Raw genomic sequence first — 27,601 nt, forward strand, 5'->3', positions numbered from 1 at the left:
CTGCCCGAGGTTTTCTCCAAGAAAATCTGTTTTCTTTCAAATTCTTATGAGATATTTGGTGCACTTGTTATAAGGAATTTACTGAAAGATTTTGTGAAATAAGAAGAAATTCATGTTAAATCTTAACTCATATCATTAGGTGCGCAGACTTGGGGAGCACCCACCATCATACATTGCATAACAATGGAAAAGAAATGAAGAAAACCAATCAGGGTAACTCCATAAACTAGGGCTGCTATCGATGACGTCTTTCACTAGTCCTGTCGATAACCACTTGTATTTTGCTACTTAGCGATATCGATAACCTTTCTCTCGTCGATAATACCCGTTATTAGGAGGGACATATTTACGGAAATGGCCCTTCGAAAGTGGCTTTCAAACAGGAAATCACAGAAAACATATTTTTCCTCAAACTGCACAGAACAGCAACAGAAATTACTCCAAAATCTCAACAAAATACAAATATAGAATACTAGCCACAAAACACGATCTCACTCCCACTTCGCTATTATTACAAAGTCAGATGAGATTGTGACAATCCAAACTTCGTTATTGCACCCGACTCCATTCGATCGAATCGAAAACATCACAAGCGCAAGCTCAATTTTATCAAAGTAACAACTAACGTAAAAGGTAGATAGCACACAGCCTAGCTGAGTGTTGCTGTCCTCTACATTCGAAGATGTACAGCACGATATCGAAATGGCGTATAGGCGAAAGACGTTGACTGCTTAGAACGATGTCCAAAATGCCCCCAAAATTATAAATAAAACTTCATCCAACCCTAAAGTAATGCTAATGACATGAAAGGGATGTATTTATGCTAAATATGTTTATTAAAATATGTCATGTAGTCATTTACATCCAATGAACGTGGATTTTAAAGTATTCTGGGTACAGTGCCAGATACAAATTTTGACCAACACGAGTATGTGACATCACTATAATGCATAAAAAATGTGCATTGATTATGTTCTTTTGTCGATAGTTATCGATATCGGTTAGATATTATCATGATAGCGACAGATAATTTTCTCAACATTAACAGCCCTACTCTGAAAATTAAATCAATTGTCAACCAATCAACTAATCTTGCTACATTGTAAACTACAGCTTACATTGTTGTAATACAAATAATGATAGACCTTATCGCAATTTAGCTATTGCCTCCTGTATTGCCTCCTTTTCGTTCCAATGATCCTTTGCATGAAGCTTATTGCTATGAGGTCTGTTGCAAAACTGCAAGATGGAAGCATCAATATTTTCTGATTAGATCATAATGCAAATGCGGGTTACAGTGGAACATGGAGTTGAGTACATATCTTGAATTGATTTTGAATGTGTGTGAGATTGTCCACTGCTCACCAGTCCCAGAGGGGCCACTTTTATTGACAAGTGGATATGCATGTCCCCCCCCAAAAAAAAGGAACGTGTAGAAAGAGTATCTATTTCAAATTCAAGATACGGCATGTTACATACATGTGATGTAATTAAAGTTCTCAAAAACTTTAAAATGCTGAAATTTTTTTTTTTAATATGCTTAGAACTTTGCAACATCCTTCAAAAGGGAATTTGAATTGAAAGATGGTGAATGAGGGCCAAAAAATGTTCAGTCTTTATTTTTTTCAAAACAACAAAATATGGTCAAAATAGCTTATCAGTGATATTTTGAATTTTCCAACTTTTCCCTCAGAAAACACACATTCGGTTTTTAATACCATTTTTAAGTGACCAAAATATTTTGTTTTTGAAGAGGGGTGCAATTGAAAGCTGATATCGTAAAAAAGAAAAGTGATCTCATCTTGGCAAAACTTTCCCTTTTTTGTGTAGGTATTGGTGTATTCATGGTGGAAATTTAATTAATTTTAAGATGACATGTTTGATATAATTGAACTTATAAAAAGTAATTGGTAATATGATTCACTGACTGACTTACCATTTCAGTTTTGAATTGAGACCCTTGACTACATCATGAGGATGAAAACATTGCATTGGAATGGTATCGGGGTGAAATAAAAGCAGTACCAAGAAATATGTTTGTTTGTATTGAGAACTCAATTAAGATGTTTTAGCCTTGTACTACAAGTTATACTGATAAATGCTGAGAGAGGCGACTAATGTCAAATTGGCAGTCTTTGGGAGGCCTGAAACCAGTTTGATTGACAGGTGCTCTAGAAAAGGATCCTCAATGTTTTAAACTAGAAAAGTGCTTGCCAACAGATAGGACCTGACTAAACAGTAAATTCACTTAGAGTGTAGATGTCATTGCTCTTTTACTTGATTATTCACTTGTTTAGACTCTTCGAGACGGGAGGCAACCATGACGTCAAAGAGGTCCATCAGTGAGACTTCATCTCCTAACCAGGGAGCCTCCAGCAGCACAGGGGAGCCTCCTGCCAAAAAGGTCTATGTAGAACCTTACAGCATAGGATCAGTTTCCTCACAGGTGATGATAGTCTCATTTTGAATTCTGCTGCTGAGTAGAGATTTTTGGGTAAACAAAAGTAGATTGTTTCCCAAATGAATGATGAAATAATTATCAGTTGTCAGCCACATATTCTGTATCTTTTGCTTCACTTTCATTTCAATAATTTGTGTATTTATCCTTATTGATTACAAAAGTCAGTTTATTATTTTTTTAAAAGTAAACTCAAAACTTAAGTTTGCCTGCACTGCCATGCTTTCTTCAACAAAGTGTGTTCCATTTTCAGTATTGCTTTCACAGTCTAGCTTTCTCTTTGATTCTTTAAAACAAATAATATCTTTAATTAGATTAATGATGAATGTCCAGCCAGCTCATATTCCAACTGTTGACAATCTTAAAAGAAACTAAAACTCAATTATTGCATCAATTTCTTATTGGAAAGAGTTAAATGTGAGGAGCAGTTTAAAACAAGTTTTATCAAACTTGGTTTGAATACGAGTTATAAATGTTTGAAAAGTCTTGGATCACTTTCTATGGCGATCCTCAACTTGGCAAACATGCTTCAAAATGTTGATTTGTGGACAACTCTCCATTTGTAGTACACAATTTTAAAGATTTCCCCCTTTATTTTACCCAATTCTGATTATCTCCTGACCTTGCATATGTGGTGTAAATTATATTTCCCCATGACATATGTTGTGCTCAGGAGGCAAGATGCGATGTTTAGAGATAGTGGGGGAAGTCTGAAAATTTGTGTGTAAAAAAAAATGAATTGAGAGCTGACCACAGAATGAGCAACTTTGAAGCTGTTTTCAAACTTGGGGATCCCTATAGATAGTACCACAAGACTTTTAAACTTCTGTAACTGATTTTGACAAAAGTACCTTTTATACTGATCATCTCATTTTACTCATTTCCTCATGTTGACCCTCATTAGGTTTTGGTTTATTGAACTAAAGCTTGAGTTATGGGAAGACTTTCACTGCAGTGCAGAGATGTTTAGCACTCTAAGTTAAATAGCACTGATGTACAACACTTAACAACATCTGGCTCCCTCTTAGTATTTTGCAATACTAATCAATCACCACAAAATATTTGATTGGTGATTCTTACTTTTTCTGTTTTGTTCAGTTGATATTCAAGTGACAATCTCTTAAATTATGATATCCCAAATATGTCATTTGTAGGAGGAAATGGATATCAAAGTGCTGCGATTTCAGAATAAAAAGTTGGTCGAGAGACTTGACATTCGGAGTGTCCTGGAGAATGATCTTAGAGGGCAAATTGAACGTCTCCAACAAAGACAGAACACAGATGAATATGTCCTGGGATTGATGAATCAATACTGGACACAGGTAGGAATTGAAATTCTTATGTTATTAATTGGTAAAAAAATCAATCTCAAAACAATCACATTGTTTACAAGAAATCCATAATAGTTGCAAGTGTATGTTCTTTTTTGTGAATATCAATCTATCCATTATCCACAGAAAATAATCTTATTTTATAGTTGCTTCATGATTCTGTTCTCTTGAATAGATTAAATGAGGTATTTTACCAATTAAAGTACATATTTAGTCACAAAATATTTTCTGGCATATCTGGTAGGGTTCATTCAGTGTGACATAATTATGAACAGCATGATTGTTGCCAAAACATGGAGCAGGGCAGGACGTGAGCAGCCGATTTAAAAAATTCTCAAACCAAGATGAAACATGTGTACAAGTACAAGTGCATGTATTAGAACTAATAAACCCTGAAAACAACCATTATTGAGAATAAAAAGGTAAAACTACAAGGCAAACCCCGATTTTGTAAATATGTGTCTTATAGACGGCTAAATACTACACATAAGTGTATGGGATGAAATTAAGATGGTGTTTCCGGTCACTTTATATTTCAATTTTTGAAGCACTAAATTATTTTCGATTGCAGTTTTTTCTGGGCTTCATTTTTGTAACATATCACAGACACAGGTAACAAGTGTGACCTTCGCTCAGATTTTTTGAAAGTCAAACCAATGTTAACCAATCACTTTAATATCTAATATCAAATGACTAAATCTGTGTGTTTACATAAGTGCTCAAATGACTATTTCAATAGAAATAGATAAAACTCTGAGAGGGCACTAGAATCCAAATTTAAATTCAATCTTAGTAAAAAGAATACTTTTTGCCAATCATGTATCATGTGTTTTGGGTGTTTAAAAACCAAAATCAGGAAAAGAGGATATAGTTGTGGAGTAAAATAAATACATGTTTAGGATATTCTCCAAACTTGTTTTTTGGACGTGTCAGGAGTTTGCTGTGGATTTTGTGCTACTTTGATTCCTTGATAGCACAATCATATACTTCCCCGTTGTGCACCATTCCCAGGGCCGAAATGTTGATTCAATGCTTTAGAATTGACAGCAGAAAACCTCCTCCCCTACATTAATCTGGCTGATATTTACTTTAAAATCCTTAATTATTTTTCACAGCTTGAAGAAGATTTAAGGATCTTATTAGAGAGGTTCAAGGTCCCTGTCACCGAGACCAAACCAGCTGTAGTTAGCTTTCCACCTGTCATCAGCTTTCCACCTATCAAACCTGACCCTGAACCATCACCAGAAATCAAGACAGAACCAGTCACAATCAAACAGGAAATCAAACAGGAACCTGGGATAGAGGTCAAAGTTGAACCAGTAGAGGTCAAGGGTCAGGGGTCAGATTGTAATATGGAAGGATCTGATGATTCACAGGAGAGGATATACATGGATAGTGATAGTAAAGACAGCATAAAAGAAGAAAAGAAAGGTAATGTCGGATTGATTAATTTTTCCCCCTTTATAATGTACATGGAGTCTTTAACGTTACATGATGATGATAATAATACTAGCTGGATTTTAATGCTGTTTGCAAGAGGATTACAAAGCTGAACTGTTGTTATTATGACTTTAGCTCGAGATATCACTTTTTAACAGTACTTGGTGAATTCAAGGAAACAATCTCTACTGGATACCCATTACTAGGTTGAGTGCAGCACAATGTGGATCAATTTATTTGTTGAAAGAAATGATGCCATGGCTGGGATTTGAACCCATAGCCTTGTGTTTAAAAATCAGGAGACTAATCAATGTATTAATCCCCCTCCCCCCCTTCTCGGAGGACCAAGGATTTAACAAGAATTTTTTTTAAATAGTAGACTTGCTTTTCTCTTGATTCATTTGGACTGTAAATTTGCTGGTTCTATCTAGAAACTCATGGAGGATCAGGCTTGTTTATATGCAATGCAAATGCCTCTTTTATTATAAGGCATCTTTATTATACAGTACCGATGGGTGTCAGTCCTTGCACCAGCCCATTGTGGCAAGTCAAATTGCCTTTGGTGATCACCTTACCAGTCTTGCTGCTGTTGAAATATTCCCCTTTTATCGACAGTGGTTTTAAGGTGATTGAAAAAAAAATCCCTTGTCCTACTGAGGGGTTACTGCAGGGCCTTGTAGTTTTGATATGAAAATTATTCAGTTTGCATTCATACTTGGATATGATTTTTCTGTTTTTATTGGGTTTTACAAGATAAAGATTATCAACAATATAGGGTTAATTTGTTTTTGTTTTTTGAAACAGCCAATGAAGAGATCACATCATTCCTTGCCATGATGTCTAGCTGTGATCAAACAGAGATAGATATCAGACTCAAAGAGCGTTGTAAGTTTTCTACAGAAGCAGTCTCCAAGCTACTCCAGTCTTTTGATGATCTCAAGAGTAGACAGGAAACATTTGTCAAAGAGATGGCAGTCACAGGTCAGTATCAGGGCAGCAAGTTTGTTTTGGTGTAGGAATTATGTTTTTTTTTAATTTTTTTTTTCCCCAATGTTCATGGCCTATTTTGATATTTTCTAAGGACCATTTTTTTGTTGCATTGTGCAATATTTGGAATCATATTTTTCAAAAATACCCAGAAATCCTTTATTTGGCAAGAATCCTTCCAAGGAAGTGAAAAAATAAAGAGCGAAGCAAAGATATAAAGCTTGTTAATAGAACTCTCCATGTTGCTGTCAAGCGCTTGTGGTCTGTTGATAAATGTAGCATGTCAAAGCTCTATGCTGCACTGATGCAAGTGTACGTGTTGTAATCCCACTCTCATTACCTATTAATTGTATATTTTTTAGTAATGAATTGATATTGCTATTCATTCTTTTGAATTAAGAATGGACAACAATCATTTTGACATTAAAAACTTGACTATTAAAGTATTTACTAGGTCTGGTAGATTTTAATAATAACAAATTCATCCCATATTTCTTTTTAAATTTCGATATTGCAGAGTCTGAGCAAGGTTTAAAGATGGTAAATGATCAGCTATATGAAGAAAACAAGAGATTGACTGACATGATGGCTTCATTACAGGAAAGACAAAGAGAAACCACTATGAAGGTATGCTGGAAATTGTAACCTACCTTTCACAATTGTTGAATTGAAAATGTTGTAAAAGCATTTAAAGCTGCCTTGATAATAATAATGGAAATAATAGTGATTGTGATGATGATGATGATGACAATGACGATGAATGATGAAGATGGTGATGATGATGATGATAATGATATGATGTTGGTGATGATGGTGTTGATGATGATGATGGTGATGATGATGATGATAATTATGATGAAGTGATGAAGATGGTGATGATGAAGATGACAATGATGGCAATGAGGATAATTATGATGATTATAATTTCACTTTTATTTAGCACACAATGCAACATCTCTAAGCGCTTTACAGATATATTATCCTGATCATTAGATTCTGGTTTGCCCACATACAACGTGTACGTGATCTCCATTCCCTGAGATTATTTCAGCCATTAAAAGTCAACTCATTCAAAGTGATAATTCATCAACATTGTAGATACTGTATCAAGGGGTTTGTTTTGATGCAGTGTTTTGTCTTACATGTATTCTCTCCATTAAAGGAGAAATATATTGATTATGAATGTGGTCTTATTATATATCAATGGAAAGGTAATGATGTCGGGATCATCAGTGGGTCATTCAAAAATACCGAAAATAATACAAAAAGGTGAAAATCGCCGATTAAAAAACGCTAAAATGCCCCTCCGAAATATGCCTCGCATCGGTCTCTGAATTGACTGGAATTTGATGACGTCACTGTCTGTACGAGAGGCGTGATTGGCTCTCCCACGTGAAGCTCCACTTGCATGCAAAACCTGTTGCGTGGGTACGTTTTCTCCACACTGTCACTGAATACTTCTATCACGAAATGAAAGAAAACCCAGAATTTTATCTAGATTTGGATTTTTAAATTGATGATTTTAAAGATGAAGAGAATGATGATGAAGTGAACAACACAGTGAGGTAGTTGGAGGTAAATAATGGGGGAACAATGCCGATGATTATGATGAAAATTCAACTTGCCTGACGATCACAAGTAAAGTCATGTACATGCCGATTCGCTACCAACTCATGCAGCTGCTGCTACAAGTGGTAGCTATACGTACACCGCGCGGGCCAAATTAAATCCATGAAAATGAATAACCACATCCAGAGAGAGTCTATCATAAGAAGGAAAATAATGATATAACTGTACTTACATACAAGTGAATAATCCGAATTAACCTGAAAGCAAATCAACTCAACGAATAGCAGCAGACGATATGCACCGACGATAAACTTCATGTGGCTGGGATAGATTGTCACTCGTTCTGTTAGATGTAATTTGTAACTCATTAATTTGACAAAATTACGAAACTCGGGGAATTATTTATATATATAAAAATATAGTAACATCTCTTATTATTTTTTGTATTACGATAAAACCTCTTTTGAAGGAAAACGTTGAGATAAACTAAAATTACTTTTAAATCCCCCCCCCCCACATGCGTAGCTTGTATGTCATTGCAAACAAACCATCGCAAACATGCACGTATTCCTTCCTTGCTGATTGAGAGCTGTGCAAAACGTGCATAGATCTATTCTCTCAGTCTCAGCCAAGGCGAGCAAACAATACGGCATGTGTTGTGATGGTTTGTTTACGATCACATAATGCTACGCATGATGGGATGATCTTTTACATCTAATTTACCTCAACGTTTTCCTTCAAAACAGGTTTTATCGTAATTCAAAAAATGATGAGATGTTACTATATTTTTATATAGAATAATAATTCCCCGAGTTTCGTAATTTTGTCAAATTAATGAGATAAAAGTTACATCTAACAGAACGAGTGACAATCTATCCAGCCGGATGAAGTTTATCGTCAGTGCATATGCCATATCGTCTGGTACTATTCGTTGAGTTGATTTGCCTTCAGGTTCGGATTATTCACTTGTTTGTAAGTACAGTTATATCATTTTCCTTCTTATGATAGACTGTCTGGATGTGGTTATTCATGTTCAGCATGAATTCAATTTGGCCCGCGCGGTGTAGCTAGCACTTCCAGCAGCATGAATTGGTAGCGAATCAGTATGTACATGACTTTACTTGTGATTGTGTTGCAAGTTGAATTTTCATCATCATCATCGGCGTAATTCCCTCAATTTACCTCCAACTACGTCACTGTGTTGTTTCACTTCATCATCATTCTCTTCATCTCAAAATCATCAATTTGAAAATCCAAATCTAGATAAAATTCTGGGTTTTCTTTCGATCATTTCGGGATCGAAGTATTCAGTGACAATGTGGAGAAAATGTACCCTTGCAACAGGTTTTGCATGCAAGTGGAGCTTCACGTGGGAGAGCCAATCACGCCTCTCGTACAGACAGTGACGTCATAAAAAATCCCCAATTTCGCGGACGTAATTCTGCGTGTTTGAAGCATTCAGAGAGAGAACTTTAAACTATCAATAAACTGAGTTTCATCCGTCTCCATGATAAATGATGTACACCATCGTGTTCTCCTTATTTTCTCCTTTATTGTGATATATGATTCTCCAGTTTTACGATTTTCAATATATTTCTACTTTAAAGTGTAACTTGTTTGAATTTCTTTATTTAATATGCAATGATAATATGATATAAAAAGAAGGTATTCTTTAGTTTTAGGTTACATTTTGTGAAGAAAGTAAAAATGCTCCAGATTCTTTTGCCAGAATTGAAATAATTAACTATATGAAATAGGAAGACAACTGGATAAAGTAATTAACTGCCTTTGAAGAATTTCCCATGAGTAAACTGTAAATCTGGTTCTTGATTCTCTGTATTCTATTCTAGTATACTGGTTACAGTGATAAGCTTGTATCAGTTGAAACCAAACTTGCTGAAGCTCATAACCAAATGGATGATCTTCAGTATGATCTTAACCAGGCCAAGCAAAGAGCGTTCAAACTAGAACTTCTTCTAGAAGAAAGCTATACTAAACTAAAAACGGCAACCTTCATCGGAGGATCTGGTGATGGATCAGGTGGATTAGCATCAAAACAGGTAAGAAGAAACATGGTGATATTCACTTTATTTAGTTTAGGGATGTTCTGCTAATTCTATCTATGAACTAATATACAGATAATGAATGTTTATGAGTGCAATGGATAGAATAATATATGAGGTGAAAGATGAAATGATCCATTCAATGAGGTGTAACTGAGTTGAATGGATCATTATTTCATCTTTCACCGAATGAAGTATTCTGTCCATTGCACGAATGAAAACAACATTCATTATTTGGTTTATGTGACACCTAAAAATAGATTCTTTTTCATATGAAATTTGTGAATTTTGATGCAAAATATGCTCATGCAGTGTGAGCTCGGTTTGTTGATTATTTGTACATACAACATGCGCGCTGCAAACATGAGTGGTGCCTGCAGTCTGGGTGCGTGCGTGCAATGGAAAAATTGTATGGATCCGAAATTGCACGATGAATGGATCTAAAATTGCATGGTTGATGACGTCATTGTGAAATCGGCCGAATGATCGATATCGACCAACCAATGAAATGACAAGGATCTATCTAGGTGTCATATAATAAAAAATATTGGAAATGTGGGAAAAATTACAATAATACAGTGAGACCATCCAAGGAAAAAAAAATTGATTAGCACATGGTACTTGCGAAGAGGTTTCTGTAATACATGCATGTGTAGGAATTACTATTGAGGGGGAACCAAACTTGTGGTCTTAACAGACAGGTGCACTTCTTTACAGGTGGTCACTAAAGGCAGGTTTGACCGTAAATGTAGTACTATTTGCTCTTCAGAAAGACAAGAGAAAATGGTCGGAATTTCTAACAAACTTCTGCATTTCCTTGCTACCTTATATTTCATCAAAATTAGATTGAGAATGAATCCCCAATTAGACATTTAAGATATTGTGAACTTCTTATCTTTGAATGTGTTAAAACATGGATGGGAATACACAAGTCTGGTAATGTCTCAGCATTTATGGAATCATTGAGTAAATGTGATTTTAGCACTTCAAGGAATTAGATATTTAAAATATCCAGGCATTTTTTTCATAAATTTTTGTATGTACCATTATTGGTTTCAAATGCTCATGGTTGATATATTGCAGCTTCAGAGTATTGTGAATGATCTTGAAGAGAACAAAGACTTAGCTTCAAGTCGTCTTAATGACCTGGAGAAGCTTCAAGAGAAATACCAAGATGTTGTCAAAGACCTAGAGCAGTCAAAGATGAATGTGAGTCTTTGTTTCTTTTTGTTTATTTATTTCTTTATGTCATCTTTGAGACATACATGTAAGGGAAACTTTGGTCATTTAACTTCTGAAGACCTCCTTTCACAATATTTGCATTGCAAGATTATTTGTTGGTTAACTTGATGTGGAGCGGTGGGTAGGGTGAATGAAATGCACTCAAATGCATACAGGGGTTGTGCCACTTTAATTGATCACTATTTTTTGGTAATTTATTCACAATACAGTCCTGAAACATGACTTTACTTTGAATGATAAGACCTTGTTTGGAAGAGTATTATAACGCCTGGCCTGTTTGTTGCTTAATGTCACATTTGAGATGTACTTAATGAATGGAGATTCCCGAAAGTGTGGTGCACTTTGCTCTCAGAATTTCATTACAAGTGAGTCTATATATGGAGGCTTCAGTAGCATAGCCTGATCTGAATGAAATAAAGAGTGCCCAGTCTCCTACCCCAACCCACCCTCGACTGCTTTGTGTTCAGTTTGATTGCTATGTAACATTACTTGACCCACACAGATTAAACTATTACCTGAGCATGTGATAAAGGAAACAGCCACCTACAAATGTCTTCAGTCTCAGTTCTCAGTGTTGTACAAAGAAGCTCAAGAGATGAAATCACAGATGGAAGATGCTCGGGCATTATTACAACAAACCAAGAATACACATCTCAGACAGATTGAACAGATGGAGGTAAAATAAATATACCGCATTCTTTTTTGGTCTTGTGCACATTTCAATGCAAATTTGAAACATGTGATGTGACTTCCTCCTGCACTTTATCAGTTTAGAAACCCGTTGGAGAAAGAGTTATGTTTTCAGAAAATCATACACAAATCCCAAATCTGTTCTGCTAAATGGTTTTAGATCAAGTTGTATTTATTTATTGGAGTTGTGTTTGATTGCATTTCTTACTCCAACATACCTCAATTTGACTGTGAAATTGTTATGTCATATTTCACTTGATCTAGTCCACAGGACTTCTAACCTCACACAGTAATAAGAAGCATGTTTAGTTAAACCTCTGATAAAATTCAGTTCTGCAGCACATAATTGTATTGATATCTTGTGGGGATTGGCAAAGTTTTATCTTCATATATGGCAGCCAAATGATGGGCATTATTTGATCGCTGCCACCGTGGAGTTCAAGCAACAAAATTGGAAACCCTGCATATCGTCTTTTCATAGTTTGATGTCATTTTTTGAAGGTTTTTAAATGTATTATTGTGTGTGTATTTTATAGTATGACATGGAATTATCATTTATGAAAAATAATTTTTGAATTATGATTCATGACTCATTGAAATTATGAGATCGTATTCAGTTTACTTGCCAGTTTAGATATTTGTATTTTTTTCAGCAATCAGTTATCACAAATTTAAACCAAGTCTCAATGGAAATGGTCAAGAACTAGATTGACCATACCGATTCATCGGAACTAGTTACTAACTGTGTGAAGTGAAAGTAGTAATCTTGAAAAAGTTGTATGCATTTCAATTTGTCTCCTATTTCCAATAGAGCGATGAACTTGCCTGTCAGAAAAAGTTACGTACAGAGGTGATGCAGCTTGAAGATAATCTAGCTCAGGTACAGAAGGAATATGAGATGCTGAGGATAGAGTTTGAACAGAATCTAGCTGCTAATGAACAAGCAGGTAAGAAATCTGTCACATTGAAGTTAAATTGAAGGTTTTTCAATTATGATTTCTTTTAACAACTCTGTTACCGGTGAATGAACACAGTAAACAGGCCTGTGAAATCTCCGCTATTTTCATTTTTAAGACCGATTTCAATTTCCGCTTTTTTCCTGTGTTCCATTTCCGTTTTTTCTAAGTCAAAATTCCGCTATTTTATCCAAAACGGCTGGAAAACAAGTCTAGGTAAATGGATGCGAGCAGAATGTGTGTGTTGTGAATATACACGTTACGGGGCCTTGTATTTTGCCTTCGCGAAGTTTCGAATTTTTAGTATATGTAACTCTATGAAACTGCTGCGGATCACACCGTGCACCGTTGCCGTTGTTGGCATATGGGCCCGTCAATCTGTATGCATTGTCAGCGGACGGAAACCGCATACAACACAGGGAAATCATTGCGTGTGCACGTTGTTGGTTACGTATATGTTCATACGATCGAGACTCGCGAGTGAATGAACCAGTTCACGTGTTCGGGATGTTTACGAAGTTAGTGTTTTGAACTTTCTGACTTTGGAGTTTGGACTTTGTTGTTTATATTCTTGAATCATTGGAAATATTTCTATGACTTTCAAAATGTCTGTTGAACATACTGTTTCTTCCAAAACCAAACTGAAGCTGGCGACTTTCAAAAGAGCGCATACAGATATTCAAGAGCACCATGATAATACCATGGTCACATTTGTTCTACGGCGGCCGCGGGGCGAGTCAAACAGCCTTTTTAACATTTTTGTGCCAGCTTAATATAGGTGGTTTGAATAAAAATTAATAAAACTGCTGTTTTCGACTCGCCGTATGGCCGCCGTAGAGCAAATGTGACCATGGTATAAGCAAGATACCTCTAAAAAGCAAAAGACGAGAAGTAAATAGTAAGGTAAATTTTCAGCTTTTTTCAGCTATTTTTTTGAAACCCCTCTCACAGGCCTGAGTAAACTTTGAGGGAGTTGCTTGTAAAATTTGTACTGTAATTAGACTTGGTTCTGCAATGTGTTAAAAGTAAATGATATGTAAATAGCCCAATTTTATATCAATTCATCTGCTTCAGAGGAACAGCATATCATGAGTGTGACTGTAAGACACTGCACTTTGTACCTCTTGATGTTATGTAATGTCCATTCTACAATTTCTGTGAAGGTTGCTATTCAAAACCATTAATATGATGAGTTACATTGATACGGGGTGTGTTCTCTTGATCTATACTGTAGTTCTGATATACATTATTTCTAGACGATTGACCTCACTAATTTTAGAGAGTGTACTACACATGTTTTGTGATGATGATGTGTTGTTTACCATCCTAGGTCCAATCAACCGTGAGCTTCGTCATCTCGTATCCAGTTATCAGAGTCATAATGCCCAACTCAAAGGAGAGATAAGCCGCTACAGGAGGAAATTAAAAGAAGCACAGGTTGAAATATCTAAGGTGAGAAGAAAATATCAATAATAGAGATGGAATGAAGGAAAAAATATAGGTAGTGATGAACATGAGCATAATGACTATTGTCCTTGTAATCTTGTTAGCCTTAAAGGGAAATCTTGTACCCTATTTGTTAATGTGCATTGACCATTAAGTTTGAAATTTTCGCAATCATTGTTATGTTTTATGGCAGGAATGTTTTTTTTATTTTTAGGGAATATGGGCTCTTAATTGTTAGATACTTGATCAAGCTCAGTGTGGTCTCCATTTCGTGATTGAAATGTACTGTAGTATAAACTTCCAGATTTTGAAAACAGCAGCATTAAATTACAAGAAGTTATCCCGAATGGCACATTCTTTTGTTTTTACTTGCTTCCTTCAGTTAAAAACTGAAGTTGAGAAACATGGTCAACTTGGCAATAGCACCTCACATCACGGCGGAACATCAAGTTCATCATTGGGATCTTCCTCAGGGAGTGGAAGCAGTAGTAGCAACAGTAATAGCAAGGATGCCAGCTCAGAACACAGGGAAGGTGGGCATGATCAATCTAAGCGTGATGACCACACCCACCACCACCACCACCATCATCATGTGGATGAGAGGAAGGAAAGAGAGAGGAAGAGGGAGGATAGTGGAAAGGATGGAATGAAGAATGAGTCAGATCTGGTCAAAGAACTAAGAGCATCATTGAAGTAAGTAGTTTTTGTTACTTTTAATTCTCAGTTATGAGAAAACATTTAAATCCCAGTGAAGTGTGTATTGACATTACCCATGAGAGCTACACTCTTTTCTAAAGATCCAAATTAGTCTGTGTTGACTCTTAATTTGGCAACAATTATCAATATTTTTACTGTCTTACATATTGAAAATTAAAATGAATATTGTATCACTTGTATAACTGTGTATCACTTTCTTTGAAATACTCATTGTTTCCTCTTATTGAAGCAGATATCTGTGAGACTAAATATTTGCTGTTTTTTTTTAATGACAGGAAAGCTCAGGAGAGTCAGAAAGAACTCAAGTTGCTGCTTGATATGTACAAGGGTCTAGCAAAAGAGCAGAGAGAAAAAGCGCAGGTGGGTTTATTCACTGTGTGGTCATAAACACAGATTTCAAAATTTGGTTAGTTTTTGTAGAGCACTAAGTGTGTGTTAATACTGTATATTTCGTGTTAGATACTGTTGTTGATTAAAAAGTTGGTTTCAGGGAATGTTTGATTCAAGCGGAGGATAAATCGTTCATGAGGTGTACTTGTTTCAAAGTCGGCACTGCTGCTATTTTGAATCATGTAATGCAGGCAAGACATTTTTGTTTTTTTGTTTGTTTTTTGTTGTTTTGGATATAATTTGAAAGCTCACAATGATTGCTTGAATTTTCCCTCTAACTTGATTTTCCTTTTAATTCTTGCAGATAATGTCTAATGAGAGGAAGGCTAGGATGGAGATCGATGAACTCCAGAAAAGAATACGCCACCTAGAGGAGAGGGAGAGACAGGAGAGTAGAAAGATGGCTGATGACGATGCCATGAGAAAGATACGAGCACTCGAAGAAGGCATTCATCAGCTTCAAAAGAAACTTGCTGAAAAGAAACAGGTTGGTCATTCTTAAGGAGTGTAATATAATTTAGGAGGGGTGGATATAGATGAATGGTATTATGATTTGATCTCATCTATGGCAGTTAGAAGCACAGTATCTATAAATACAAGATCAGTGTAAAAGACGTACATGTTTAATTGAGTTATCACCATAAAGTCAGAATAAAGATAAAATTGAAAGGATATAGTTTCAAAGTAACTTTAAGCTTATCCAATGCTAAATTATGAAATTTATAAATTGGAGTGGAAATGTCACTACCATGTGGAGCAAATTACCTTGTGGAGATCATGAAGAAGTGCAGATGGCTTCATTTACCAAATCATTTTATAATATTAATGGAGCAAGAAATGGTTGTTGTGTGATACTAGAAAAATATTGGAAGTGATGAAGGAGTTATTGTATATCGTAGTATCATGTAGTCATCTTCGTAAGAGATATATTTTCATTTTTGCAGGAGGAGGAAGCTCTTTTATCTGAAATGGATGTAACAGGCCAAGCCTTTGAAGACATGCAAGAGATGAATACAAGACTCTTACAACAACTCAGAGAAAAGGATGATGCTAATTTCAAACTCATGTCTGAGGTAGGTATTATGCAAAAAGTGCTTAAAAGATCTGAAATTTGAAAGAAGTTCAGTAGTAGGTTTGCAACCTTTATAGCACAAAAATTGGCTGGTTCTCAATTTTGCTGCTCCATATCTGAAGCATGTTGATTGAAAATCATATTTGAATAAAGGATATCATCCAACCAAAGCCAAGACCAGGAAAACTGTTCCTTTGTAAATTATCAATTGTGTAATTTAAGTAACTATTGTCTGAACATCTATGTTCTCATTAAGATGCACTTTATCAGAAGCTATTGACTATCATTACACAGGGCTCCACACTAACCCATTTTTTCTACTGGTCCAACCTATTCATGTCGGACCAGTAGATACCCAGTTTTTCAAATTTTTACTGGTCCGAACTTAAAATCTACTGGTCCCAAAAATAAAGAAAACATTAAAAAAAGGCGCAAGTTTATTTTTCTAGCCTTTCGTGACCCCCCCCGTAAAACGAAGGAATGAAGGACAAAAAGAAAGCAAGACAGAAACGAAGAAAGTAAGAAAGAAGGAAGGAAAGAAGGAAGGAAGGAAGGAAAGAAGGAAGGAAAGTAAAGAAAGAAAGGATGGAAGGAAGGAAGGAAAGAAGTAAGGAAAGAAGGAAGGAAAGAAAGGATGGAAGGAAGGAAAGAAAGAAGGAAGGAAAGAAGGAAGGAAAGTAAGAAAGAAAGAAAGGATGGAAGGAAGGAAGGAGGGAGGAAGGAAGGGAGGAAAGAAGGAAGGAAGGAAGGAAGGAAGGAAAGAAGGAAGGAAGGAAGGAAAGAAGGAAGGAAAGAAGGAAGGAAGGAAGGAAGGAAAGAAGGAAGGAAAGAAGGAAGGAAGGAAGGAAAGAAGGAAGGAAAGTAAGAAAGAAAGAAAGGATGGAAGGAAGGAAAGAAGTAAGGAAAGAAGGAAGGAAAGAAAGGATGGAAGGAAGGAAAGAAGGAAGGAAAGAAGGAAGGAAAGAAGGAAGGAAAGTAAGAAAGGATGGAAGGAAGGAGGAAGGAAGGGAGGAAAGAAGGGAGGAAAGAAGGAAGGAAGGAAGGAAAGAAGGAAGGAAGGAAAGAAGGAAGGAAAGAAAGAAGGAAGGAAGGAAAGAAGGAAGGAAGGAAAGAAAGAAGGAAAGAAGGAAGGAAGGAAAGAAGGGAGGAAAGAAGGAAGGAAAGAAGGAAGGAAAGAAGGAAGGAAAGAAGGAAGGAAGGAAAGAAGGAAGGAAGGAAGGAAGGAAGGAAGGAAAGAAGGAAGGAAGGAAAGAAGGAAGGAAGGAAAGAAGGAAGGAAAGTAAGAAAGAAAGAAAGGATGGAAGGAAGGAAGTAAGGAAAGAAGGAAGGAAAGAAGGAAGGAAAGAAAGAATGGAAGGAAAGAAGGAAGGAAGGAAAGTAAGAAAGAAAGGATGGAAGGAAGAAAGGAAGGAAGGAGGGAGGAAGAAAGGAAAGAAGGGAGGAAAGAAGGAAGGTAAGAAAGAAAGAAAGGATGGAAGGAAGGAAGGAAGGAGGAAGGAAGGAAGGAGGGAGGAAGGAAGGGAGGAAAGAAGGGAGGAAAGAAGGAAGGAAAGAAGGAAGGAGAGAAGGAAGGAAAGAAGGAAGTAAGGAAAGAAGGAAGGAAAGAAAGAAGGAAGGGAAAGAAGGAAGGAAAGAAGGAAAGAAAGAAGGAAGGAAGGGAGGAAAGGGAAGAAACGAGGAAAAGAAGGGAGGAAAGAAGGAAGGAAAGAAGGAAGGAAAGAAAGAAGGAAGGAAGGAAAGAAATAGAGAAAAAAAATTAAAAGAAAGATTGAAAAGAAAGAAGGAAAGAAAACAGGAAGAAAACAGAGGAAGAAAGCTAAAACTATTATCATAAATAATTTATGTTTCTTTTTTGGCTCAATTAAAATAGCTACGAAAGAAAGTCAGAAACCAAGTGTATCAACACACACATAAATGCATATGTGGGGCTAATATGTATTCAGACGATACCACCCGAAACCCGATCTGTTTGAACCAAACAGAAGTGAAAATTTACCCTTTTACTGCTTACAGATGACAGAGTTACTCCAATTTTTAGGAAATATGGACATTATAAGAGCCTTTCATGAGTATGAACCGTGAATTTTGACAGTTCTGTGAGAGATTTCAGAGTTTAGCCAAGCTTCGTTCGCGCAGCCAGTAGAGAATTTACCATGTGGGTTGTGTACGTATGGCCGTGGCTGGCTACATGTACACTGATCTACTCTAGTAACACTTACGTGCGATTCATTCTGTGTGTATTCTGTGTGTGAATGGCAGAATTTATCGGGGGAAATGTTCATGCAGTGAATTTGACCATTTCTGGAAAAGTTAATTGGCCCAACAATGTTTTTTATTACTGGTCATGTCGGACCCTCAAAATCTTGCTGTTTTTTTTGAAAAATTACTGGCCCGACAATGATATTTTTTACTGGTCATGTCGGACCAGTAAATCTTCCTATTTTTGAAAATCTACTGGCCCGACGGCGATTTTTACCGGTCTGGGACCGTCGGACCGCCGCTAGTGTCGAGCCCTGCATTACATCAAAAGAAGGATTGTCTTTCTCTTTGTAGGTCCATGATTACACAAAGCAATGTTGCTATTAGTCACAAACCTATGAGTTGAGATTGACTTATCATACCTTCATAAAACTTACATAATGATAACAATTGATAATTATCAATCTATTTATCCTTGATTGTTCTACAGAGGATAAAATCGAATCAGATCCACAAGTTATTAAGAGAAGAGAAGGATGTTCTAGCTGATCAGGTAGGGACGTTACAAACCCAGGTTGATGCTCAGAATCAGGTTGTGAGGAAGCTGGAAGAGAAAGAGAGGGTGTTGCAGACTACATTGAGTACTGTAGAGAAAGAACTTACTCTAAGACAACAAACCATGGATATGCATAAAAGAAAGGTATGACACCTTATGGCTCTAACTTTGTTTTGTGTGTCTTTGCTCTTTAAGTTACATATTTTCCATTTATTTTCTTATTTTGTCAGTATTCTGTTTGCAACTTATTTGATATCCTTTGTCATGTTCATCATTTCCTTTTTCTACTTGTGATATTTTCTTGATTATTTTTCTATATATTTTTTTGAAATGTTACATCGTATCTTTGTGTATTTATAATATTCATTTAAACTTTTTCTTCATCATTTCAACCCTAATAGGAGGGGGGGGGGGGCTGATTAACCCCCTCAGCATTTTTTTGCACTAAATCTGTGACATGGAAAGCTGGCACCACACTGTGACCTGACTTTTTTCTTTCAAATCTTGGGCAATTTTTGAGACCAAATTTGTGATCCCCAAATATGTGGTTGCAAAATTATGCCAAAAATTGGCATGCAGGTTGCCGGGGACACAATCTACAAAATAGTATGATAATTTATTTCATGCAAGATGCTGGTTTTGCTAATGAATGCATAAATAGTATGTAAAATCGTACTTTTTCCTCCAACTTGCTAAATAAAGCTCCAAATGTTCTAAATTTTGGTGTATAAACTCTTTGTTGTATTCTCAGCAAAGGTATGTGAAAAAAAATTGCGATATCGAATCAATTTCTTATGTATTTCTTTGTTTTTTTGCCTTTTGGTTTTTCATTGTTTTTTCTTTGAACTTTGTCGGGGACTCTTCAGATCATAAACAGCATAAAATCCATTTAGACCAAAGTAGAAATAATCATACAAAAGTAAAAAAAAAAAATTTGCGATGTTAAAATATTGCGCAAATCGTTGAGGGGGGGGTCCTATGAGGCCCCCACCTGCCTAGATAAGGTTAAAAGCAATTGATTTCATGTTATTTATGACTGAGCTAGTGTTGATGATTTCCATGGAATAAAACAATACAAAAACAAAGTAAAAAACCCCAAAGAAATACAGAAGAAATTTGAACAACAAATAGTTTTAGGTTTAGCTATGAGTTAATCACCCTTTTTCTCATATTCATTTTTTTAGGCCATGGATATTGCTCAACAAGCTGCAGATTTAAAACTGAAGCTAGATAAGATAGATGGAACAACGGAAGAACTCCAGAGGATAGTGAAAGAAAAGTCATCGGCAGTAGAGCAAGAGAATCATAAATTTAGGAGAGCTCAGGTAGGTTTCGATATTAAAACACTACTTGTTCTTTGTAAAAACTTTATATGTGCTATGGTAATAATGTATATTTCATTCTTTGTAATAACAAATAGTCAAGCCTTGGTTAGTTTTGGAGTGTTTAACTCTGGGTAGCTAAATGTGATGCAAATCTGTACAACTAGATACTCAATTTATGATAAATTTTAACACTTATATTTAGAAGCGTATGAAATTAACAAATACAAGTTTTCTTCACCATTAACACATGGGTAAAGAAGCAATTAAACACAAGAAATATATAACTTAAACAAAGTTTTAATACTTAGTTTCCCATAACATAGGCCCAGACTTAAACCATAGTTAAACTAGAGTTTTTTTATTATTATGGGCCATAAATTGCACTTTTGTAAAGGTTATTGATATTTTGAAGGTATTTTATTGTTGATTTTAGTGCTTGATCATGATAATTCGTATTATAAATTATATCTTTGAAATCCAGGAGGAATGCGTGAGCTTAAAACGTAAGGTGGAGAGGTATAAGAGAATGGAACTAGCAAGCAGTGCTGATGAGGTCTTAGCAGAAGAAGTCAGATCATTGAAGGTAAGTTACACTACAGAAGGATTGAGGAATTGATTGTTTCTACTACCAAGGCATAACAATTTTTTAGAATGGAATATTCCATTCTTTTGTTTGATTCAGTATCAGTGAGATATACCCTTTTTACAATAGAAGAAATATATCCCTTGTTAATAGGTCATTATTATAGGAATAGTGACTGAACTTTTCAGTTTTAACATCTGTGTTACATCCAGAAGATCTCGTACCTGTGGGTGTCCTGGGGCCTACCACAGGTGGGTCACCTTTTAGCAAACCTACCCCAGTTTACTTCCTGTGGTGGTCTCGGCGTGGATGCGGGCCTACCTCAGTCCATTTTGGACTTTGCTTTACCTTGGTCCACTTGCAGTATTCTGCACCACAAACCCCAGTTTACAAGTAGTAATGTGAATGTTAGAAAGATGAAAGTTGGGATTTTGAACAGTAGTTACTAAAATATCAAAGTCCAAACTACTGACACAAATATTTTGCTCATTTTCAAGACCACTTTCAAATCCTAAAGTTTATCAAAACAAAAAGTATGGTCTGTGCCTTCAGACTAAGTGAAAGTGGTCAGGAATTTGAAACCTACTTCAGGACTTACCCAACTTTCTGTGACCGAAGAATGAATGCTGTGATGTAACACTCTTCCAGACCAGGTCGGCTTGTAGAGCTAAAACACAGAAACTTTTCTCAGGAAATAGTGTCTTATTTTATCTCAGAGATAAAAAGTGATCTTAGAATACCAATTTCATTTTTAAAGATGAAATTAATTTTTTTTAAAGATAAAATGGCTTCGGAATACCACCCAGAACCTATTGAAAAGGCAAAATTGAGCAGTCAGGACCAAAAAGAATTGATATATGATTTGGCATTAGTGCGATACGTTATCGTACCATGCCATTGAAATTTTACGAATTATCCACACTTTATTTTCCTCAGGAACAACTGACCTGCCCATGCTGTAAGAAAGGTCGCAAAGACGTGGTCCTCACAAAGTGCTTTCATGTCTTCTGCTTCAACTGTATCAAGACGCGATATGAAACCAGACAGAGAAAGTGTCCCAAGTGCAATGCTGGCTTTGGAGCCAATGACTACCATCGAATATGGTTAGACTGAGGATATTTCAAAGTTGTTTTAACTTTGCCTCCTGGACTGGTGATGTCATTGCGACTTTGATGGTGATGAGAGATTGACTGTAATGTTTTTGTAACAGCTGATGAAAATTGGGCTGGTGTTGAGTTTGGCTGTGTCAATGAGCCTAGTATGATGGCAATGATATAAGAATAAGAAAGATTGGAATATATGTGAATGTTACAAGGGGTAACCAGCTGAAATATGGATTTTGATTACATTGAATCAATTGATCATGTTAATCAATGATGGCATGGAGGAAAAGCCTCTTATCTGATGTCTCACTATGTGGAAAGAATTGATTTGTCTCTGTTATTGAAAATGTGATGCCGAGTTGCTTGTATGATACAATACGCTGCTTGATTGACCAGACTTTGACTTTTACCCCCATTTAACCAATGTCATTCTGCATGGTTGTATCAATCATTTATATTCAATTTATCACATCCATATCATTAGCTAAATTTATCTACTTGTGTGATGGGGAAGAACTCCATTTTTTGTAGGACATTCCATAAGGTGATATTCTTTTGTTCTTTGCAGCAAAATAGTGGCACTGTCCATCATTAGTTCACTTGGTTTGTGATATTTCATTGCATCATTAGATAATACCAGATAAGGATATATTTTTTCACTGTCCTCAGATATAGTCAAGTAACTCAATTTTGCTAATAGCAAAGTCAATATTCCTTTGTACATACACACCAAAGATTAGTATTAATCATGGTTCCAACATCATTAAATGGTGCTGTATTCCAATCTATATCAGACTTTGCTTGAATCATGTTCATTTAAGTGTACTGTAAACTCAATCTTGTATGTCCGATCATTCCATCTATAAAAAAAAATCAACCTACCCCTTCCCAAACCCTCTCTGCCAGACACCATTGCTTGCATACTCCAAAGCCTTGTTTAGATATTACTATTTTTTATACAGTGTTCAGATATGGTTAGACAGCTTTCTCTGATGAAGTTTATACCTGCATATTATTATGTTTGTGGCCAATCAACTGTGCTCAAGTGAGTTTGTGTGCACTCTGTAATGATTGTGCACTGACATATGCACCTCAGTGCAAAGCAGAAAGCATAATATAATTCTAATATGATATTTGCCCAAATTCATGACATGGGTCTTTCCATGAAAATGGGGCACAAAATGTGCCATTTCATCATAACTCAATACTAATTATACTATACATTGTTGTAGGCTTTGCATTTGTATTAAGACCATACATTTTACGGGAAATTTGGGGCCATTTAGATTAATTTTCCATGAAGTTATTAAGCAAAACAGTGTATAATGCTGTTTAGTGGACATGGTGTCTATGTAGCATCAGGATATTTACATGTAAGTTAAATTAATGCAATTGGACTGACTGAATCTCGAAAAAATACATACATTTACTTATTAAGTCAGTTAGCTAAATCCCCAGATTTCTTATGCATATTTTCAAAAGAAAAATTTAACATTGTCACATTTTGTTGACACAGAGTAGCACAGTGACAATATCATGTCTTATGAAAATAGAACTATATGCAAAGGAAATCTGAGGTGTTTAGCTACCTGACTTAACAAGTAAATGTGCATATTGTAACACGTGTTGGTCAACGTTATTGCCATAATTTTACTTTTAGGTCAAAATGTTAATATTTTGATGTCACATGGACACTGTTTGCCTGTAACAGCATCATTTTCTATTTTGCTCAATAACTTCATGAAAAATTAGTCTGAATGGCCCCAAATTTCCAGTAAAATGTATGCCTTTAATCTAAATGTAAAGCCTACAAACAATAAATACACAGTACAATCAGTCTTGAGATTTTTTTATTTTTTTTTTCATCAGTCTTGAGTTATGCTGAAATGACAATTTATGCCCCAATTTCATAATTGAATAGCAGTAGACCTGCCTCTGCATCTTATTCTTTTGTGTTGCATCCCATTAACTTTGTACATTGAATTTGGCTTGGGTTTGTCATGCACTATCTGAACTTGTCTTTTAGCTGCCATAAACAACAGATTTTCATTGATTTTATGTTTCTAATTTTGATATTCAGAGTTTTTCTTTTAATTCAGGATCTAGACTACCAGGCAATTTTATTTTTTATGTTCTTAATCAAATCTTATTCTCATAGATGTGCATTGTTATCAATCATGTCCGACATAACATGCCATGATTATTGAGTGTCTTCACATAATTCTTTGCAGACTTTTTCCCCAAGTAGTGGAGGAACTTCTGTTGCATCATTATTTTCCTGCCTTTTAAAGCGTGAAGTTTGATTATTATGTTTAAAAAAAAAAAAAAAAACTTTTGTTTTTAAGAACAGATTACTTCTTATAGGTTGCTCTCCAGCTCTCTCAAGTCTATATAAATCTGGTCAACTTGTCACTAAATGTGGCTTCTACATAACAAAAAAATATGTTTGTGTTATGTACAAAATAAATTGTATGATATGTATTATGATATCTTGTTATCTGAAAATAATGTTTGTAAATAGAGTTGTATATGTATATAAGATTAGGGATTCAAAAGATGAAGAGGATGTCACATAATTCAGCTTTACTGAGTGTAGGGGCCTACAAAGGGAGAAAATACACAAGGGCATTGAGAAATTCAAGTTCATAAAGCCCTTGATGAACACTACACACATGCCACCCCTTGGAAAGAGAACCAAGAAAAATAATAAAAGTAATAATATATTTGATGAATTTCTAAAAGAGTAAGAATATACACATATATTTCTGGATGCTGAAACTCACCTGGCCTTATATCTCGAGAAATGCTTTTGACCGATATGTCAAGGCACTAATCTCTGAAGTACAACTTTTGGCCATTACCAGGCCAAGGGCAAACTTTGAACACGGTAATAAAGCTTTAGTAGTAACTGGGAAAAAACCCCACAGTGAATAAAGAGATTTGCAACTCAGTGTTTGACAGTGTGTTCAGTATTTGAAAACTTCCAGACTTAATCTGCCACAACGCTAACCCTTCATGGATTTTGGAGATGACATTTTTATGTTTTGCCATTGAATGTGTTATTCCCTTATTCTTGACTCTAAAAGATTCCTGGATTTCCTTCCTACCTTTTGTAAATATTGTATCACATTGATTTAGGGCTCTTAATCCATTGAGTTTCATTTTTTCAGGTGTTGTTTCCCTTACACAAGTTAATAAATCAACTGTTGTACCAATCCCCTGCATTTTCCCCTTCAGTTTTTTTAAAGTTTACTTAAAAGTAAAGTTTAAATGAAATTTTATTTGGTAAATATTTCTATTAAGAAATATTATGAATTATCTGAATAATTACAGATTATTAAAAAAAATTAAGAAAGGACCAATTTTATTGATTTCATGCACATTCAAATGTTTATCATTAGACCATTGCCTTCTAAGAGGTTTTTCAAACATTTTAATGATTTCTTTAGAAAGAGCTGAGTTAGACCAGCCTACAGGTGTTTTTTCATGTGATATTATATTTGCATCAGATTTTGACCAGGGGCTCATTTCATAGTCTTAACTATGGTAACTTTGCCATTATGACAACCACCATGCTAAAACAGCTCAGCAGCCAATCAGAATCAAGGATTCTTTGTTATGATGATAAAGCTACCAACCATTAGTTTAAAAAATGAGCTCCAGATTGGATTATGGTCAGGACAGAGAGATAGGTAGTTTGATATTAAAAGCATTATTTCACATAGGTTTTAGGAGCTTGTGTCATTCACCATTATATCATCTGGGGCACATTTCATAAAGGATTTGCAACTGTTGTAACTTTGCCATGAAGGCAACTACAGTGGTAACGGCTTATCAGCCAATCACTATCCAGGTTACCATGGTCTTTGCCAATGGCAAAGTTACTATACATAGAATACTTTATGAAAAGGACCCCTGTTATAGTGTTTATACTTTACATGAAATCCTATGATGTATTGTGGGATATTGCATATTTCTAGTTGCTTGCAGGGATGTCCAACTCGATCAGTTCATTCTTATTATTTAGTAGTAAAATCTCTTTCGTAACATTTAATGAAGTTTTCAGGTGAATGAAAGGTACATCTTTTTTAAGCATCAATATTTTTCCATAGAAAAATGGGTTTTCTTGGTCTTGATATAATTATAACTTTTCATGTGGACTGCAATGTTATATTGATAAATAATTGGCATCATAAAATGTATGTCTAGTTTGAACATTTCCAGTTGATTGGTATACTCAGTAGGAAAGATAGGATGTCGGTGTTCTCACTCTAGATTGTAATTTTGAAGTTTGTTGATTAATCGGAAGGTTGAAAACTCCATTTTTAAGTAATGTTTTGAAGTAAGATTATATTTAATACTGCCAAAGGAGTTGCTATTGCATATGAGATCATATGTAATGTTGACATATTCAATCTGGTACCCACAATGTTCTACTTGTCTTTTCACCCTAATTTGTGAAAATGTATGTTCTGCTTCCAGTAATTTTAAATTATAAAGAGTATACAATTCACTAATATGAATTAGCTATGAAAATGTGTTACAATGTGAAACACACATACTGTTCTTGATGTTGGTAAAATTTGAGAATAAAGGATAGCTGATGTGCCGTCAGATACAATATGTAAACCTGAAGAATTAAATAGTATGTTTTTTACGGCATTGTGAATTCTATTAAATGACAATATTTTACACGGTCATATTTTCTCCCTTTTGCCAATGGATGATTTCAAAGTGGATTATATGTATATTACTTAGATAAGAAATTACCTAGCAAGTATGCTTTCCTGTAATTTTCTGCTATTTGTAAAATACATTGCCTGCAAGGTACCCTTATTTGCATTGTTGGAATAAAAAGCTGATGTATTGTGGCATACCATGAATCCTTTTGTGTTGGTTGTTTTTTTCATTATCGATATGACTGTCCTTGCGTGATTGAGATTTGGTCTAAAGTTGCCGTAGCCAGTGTAGAGTAGTTTTACCTTTGATTTTAGAAATAAATCAGGTTTTTCAAATTCAACCTTTGTTGATGAAAATATGACCATTAGATCAGGGGGCCGTTTCATAAAGCTGTTCGTAAGTTAAGAGCGACTTTAAGAACGACTGGTGATCCTATCTTACGCGCTAAACCATTGCCAATGTATATACCATGTACCACAAGAAAGGATCACCAGTCGTTCTTAAAGTCACTCTTAACTTACGAACAGCTTTATGAAACACTACCCAGATTTGAAATGACATATCTATGGGGTATTTCACAAAGATTTAAGTACGAGTTATAGTCGCACTTAAATACCTGGTTGCGTGCGTTATATTGGTCAGATCATAAAGAGGATGTGCACTACTGCGTATTGATCAATAAAATTGCATGTTGCGTATGTACGCATCAGCAATTCAGTGTGACTCTCATACTTAAATCTTTGTGAAACACTACCCAGGGGTGCGTTTCATCAACATTTTCGTCCGACAAGTTG

The 27,601-nt window shown here is 35.5% G+C and overlaps 1 protein-coding gene across 1 annotated transcript in view; it reads left to right on the plus strand.

Moving 5' to 3' along the window:
* The window catches only part of LOC121409078 (E3 ubiquitin-protein ligase BRE1A-like), a 29,043-nt gene extending 2,037 nt beyond the window's left edge, over window positions 1–27,006 (plus strand). Inside the window, exons 2-19 of the mRNA XM_041600886.1 lie at window positions 2,298–2,446; window positions 3,613–3,780; window positions 4,905–5,220; window positions 6,034–6,210; window positions 6,734–6,843; window positions 9,636–9,845; window positions 10,932–11,057; window positions 11,593–11,766; window positions 12,592–12,727; window positions 14,067–14,188; window positions 14,565–14,875; window positions 15,175–15,259; window positions 15,594–15,776; window positions 16,234–16,362; window positions 19,051–19,260; window positions 20,301–20,441; window positions 20,923–21,024; window positions 21,961–27,006. Of these exons, the coding sequence (XP_041456820.1) occupies window positions 2,321–2,446; window positions 3,613–3,780; window positions 4,905–5,220; window positions 6,034–6,210; window positions 6,734–6,843; window positions 9,636–9,845; window positions 10,932–11,057; window positions 11,593–11,766; window positions 12,592–12,727; window positions 14,067–14,188; window positions 14,565–14,875; window positions 15,175–15,259; window positions 15,594–15,776; window positions 16,234–16,362; window positions 19,051–19,260; window positions 20,301–20,441; window positions 20,923–21,024; window positions 21,961–22,137 (3,003 nt within the window). The 5' untranslated portion in view covers window positions 2,298–2,320 and the 3' untranslated portion in view covers window positions 22,138–27,006. The remainder of the gene's footprint in view (window positions 1–2,297; window positions 2,447–3,612; window positions 3,781–4,904; window positions 5,221–6,033; window positions 6,211–6,733; window positions 6,844–9,635; window positions 9,846–10,931; window positions 11,058–11,592; window positions 11,767–12,591; window positions 12,728–14,066; window positions 14,189–14,564; window positions 14,876–15,174; window positions 15,260–15,593; window positions 15,777–16,233; window positions 16,363–19,050; window positions 19,261–20,300; window positions 20,442–20,922; window positions 21,025–21,960) is intronic.
* Window positions 27,007–27,601: the final 595 nt, after the last annotated feature.

The sequence above is a fragment of the Lytechinus variegatus genome, chromosome 2 (assembly GCF_018143015.1).
Source record: "Lytechinus variegatus isolate NC3 chromosome 2, Lvar_3.0, whole genome shotgun sequence".
In the NCBI taxonomy this organism is placed as follows: Eukaryota; Metazoa; Echinodermata; class Echinoidea; order Temnopleuroida; family Toxopneustidae; genus Lytechinus; species Lytechinus variegatus.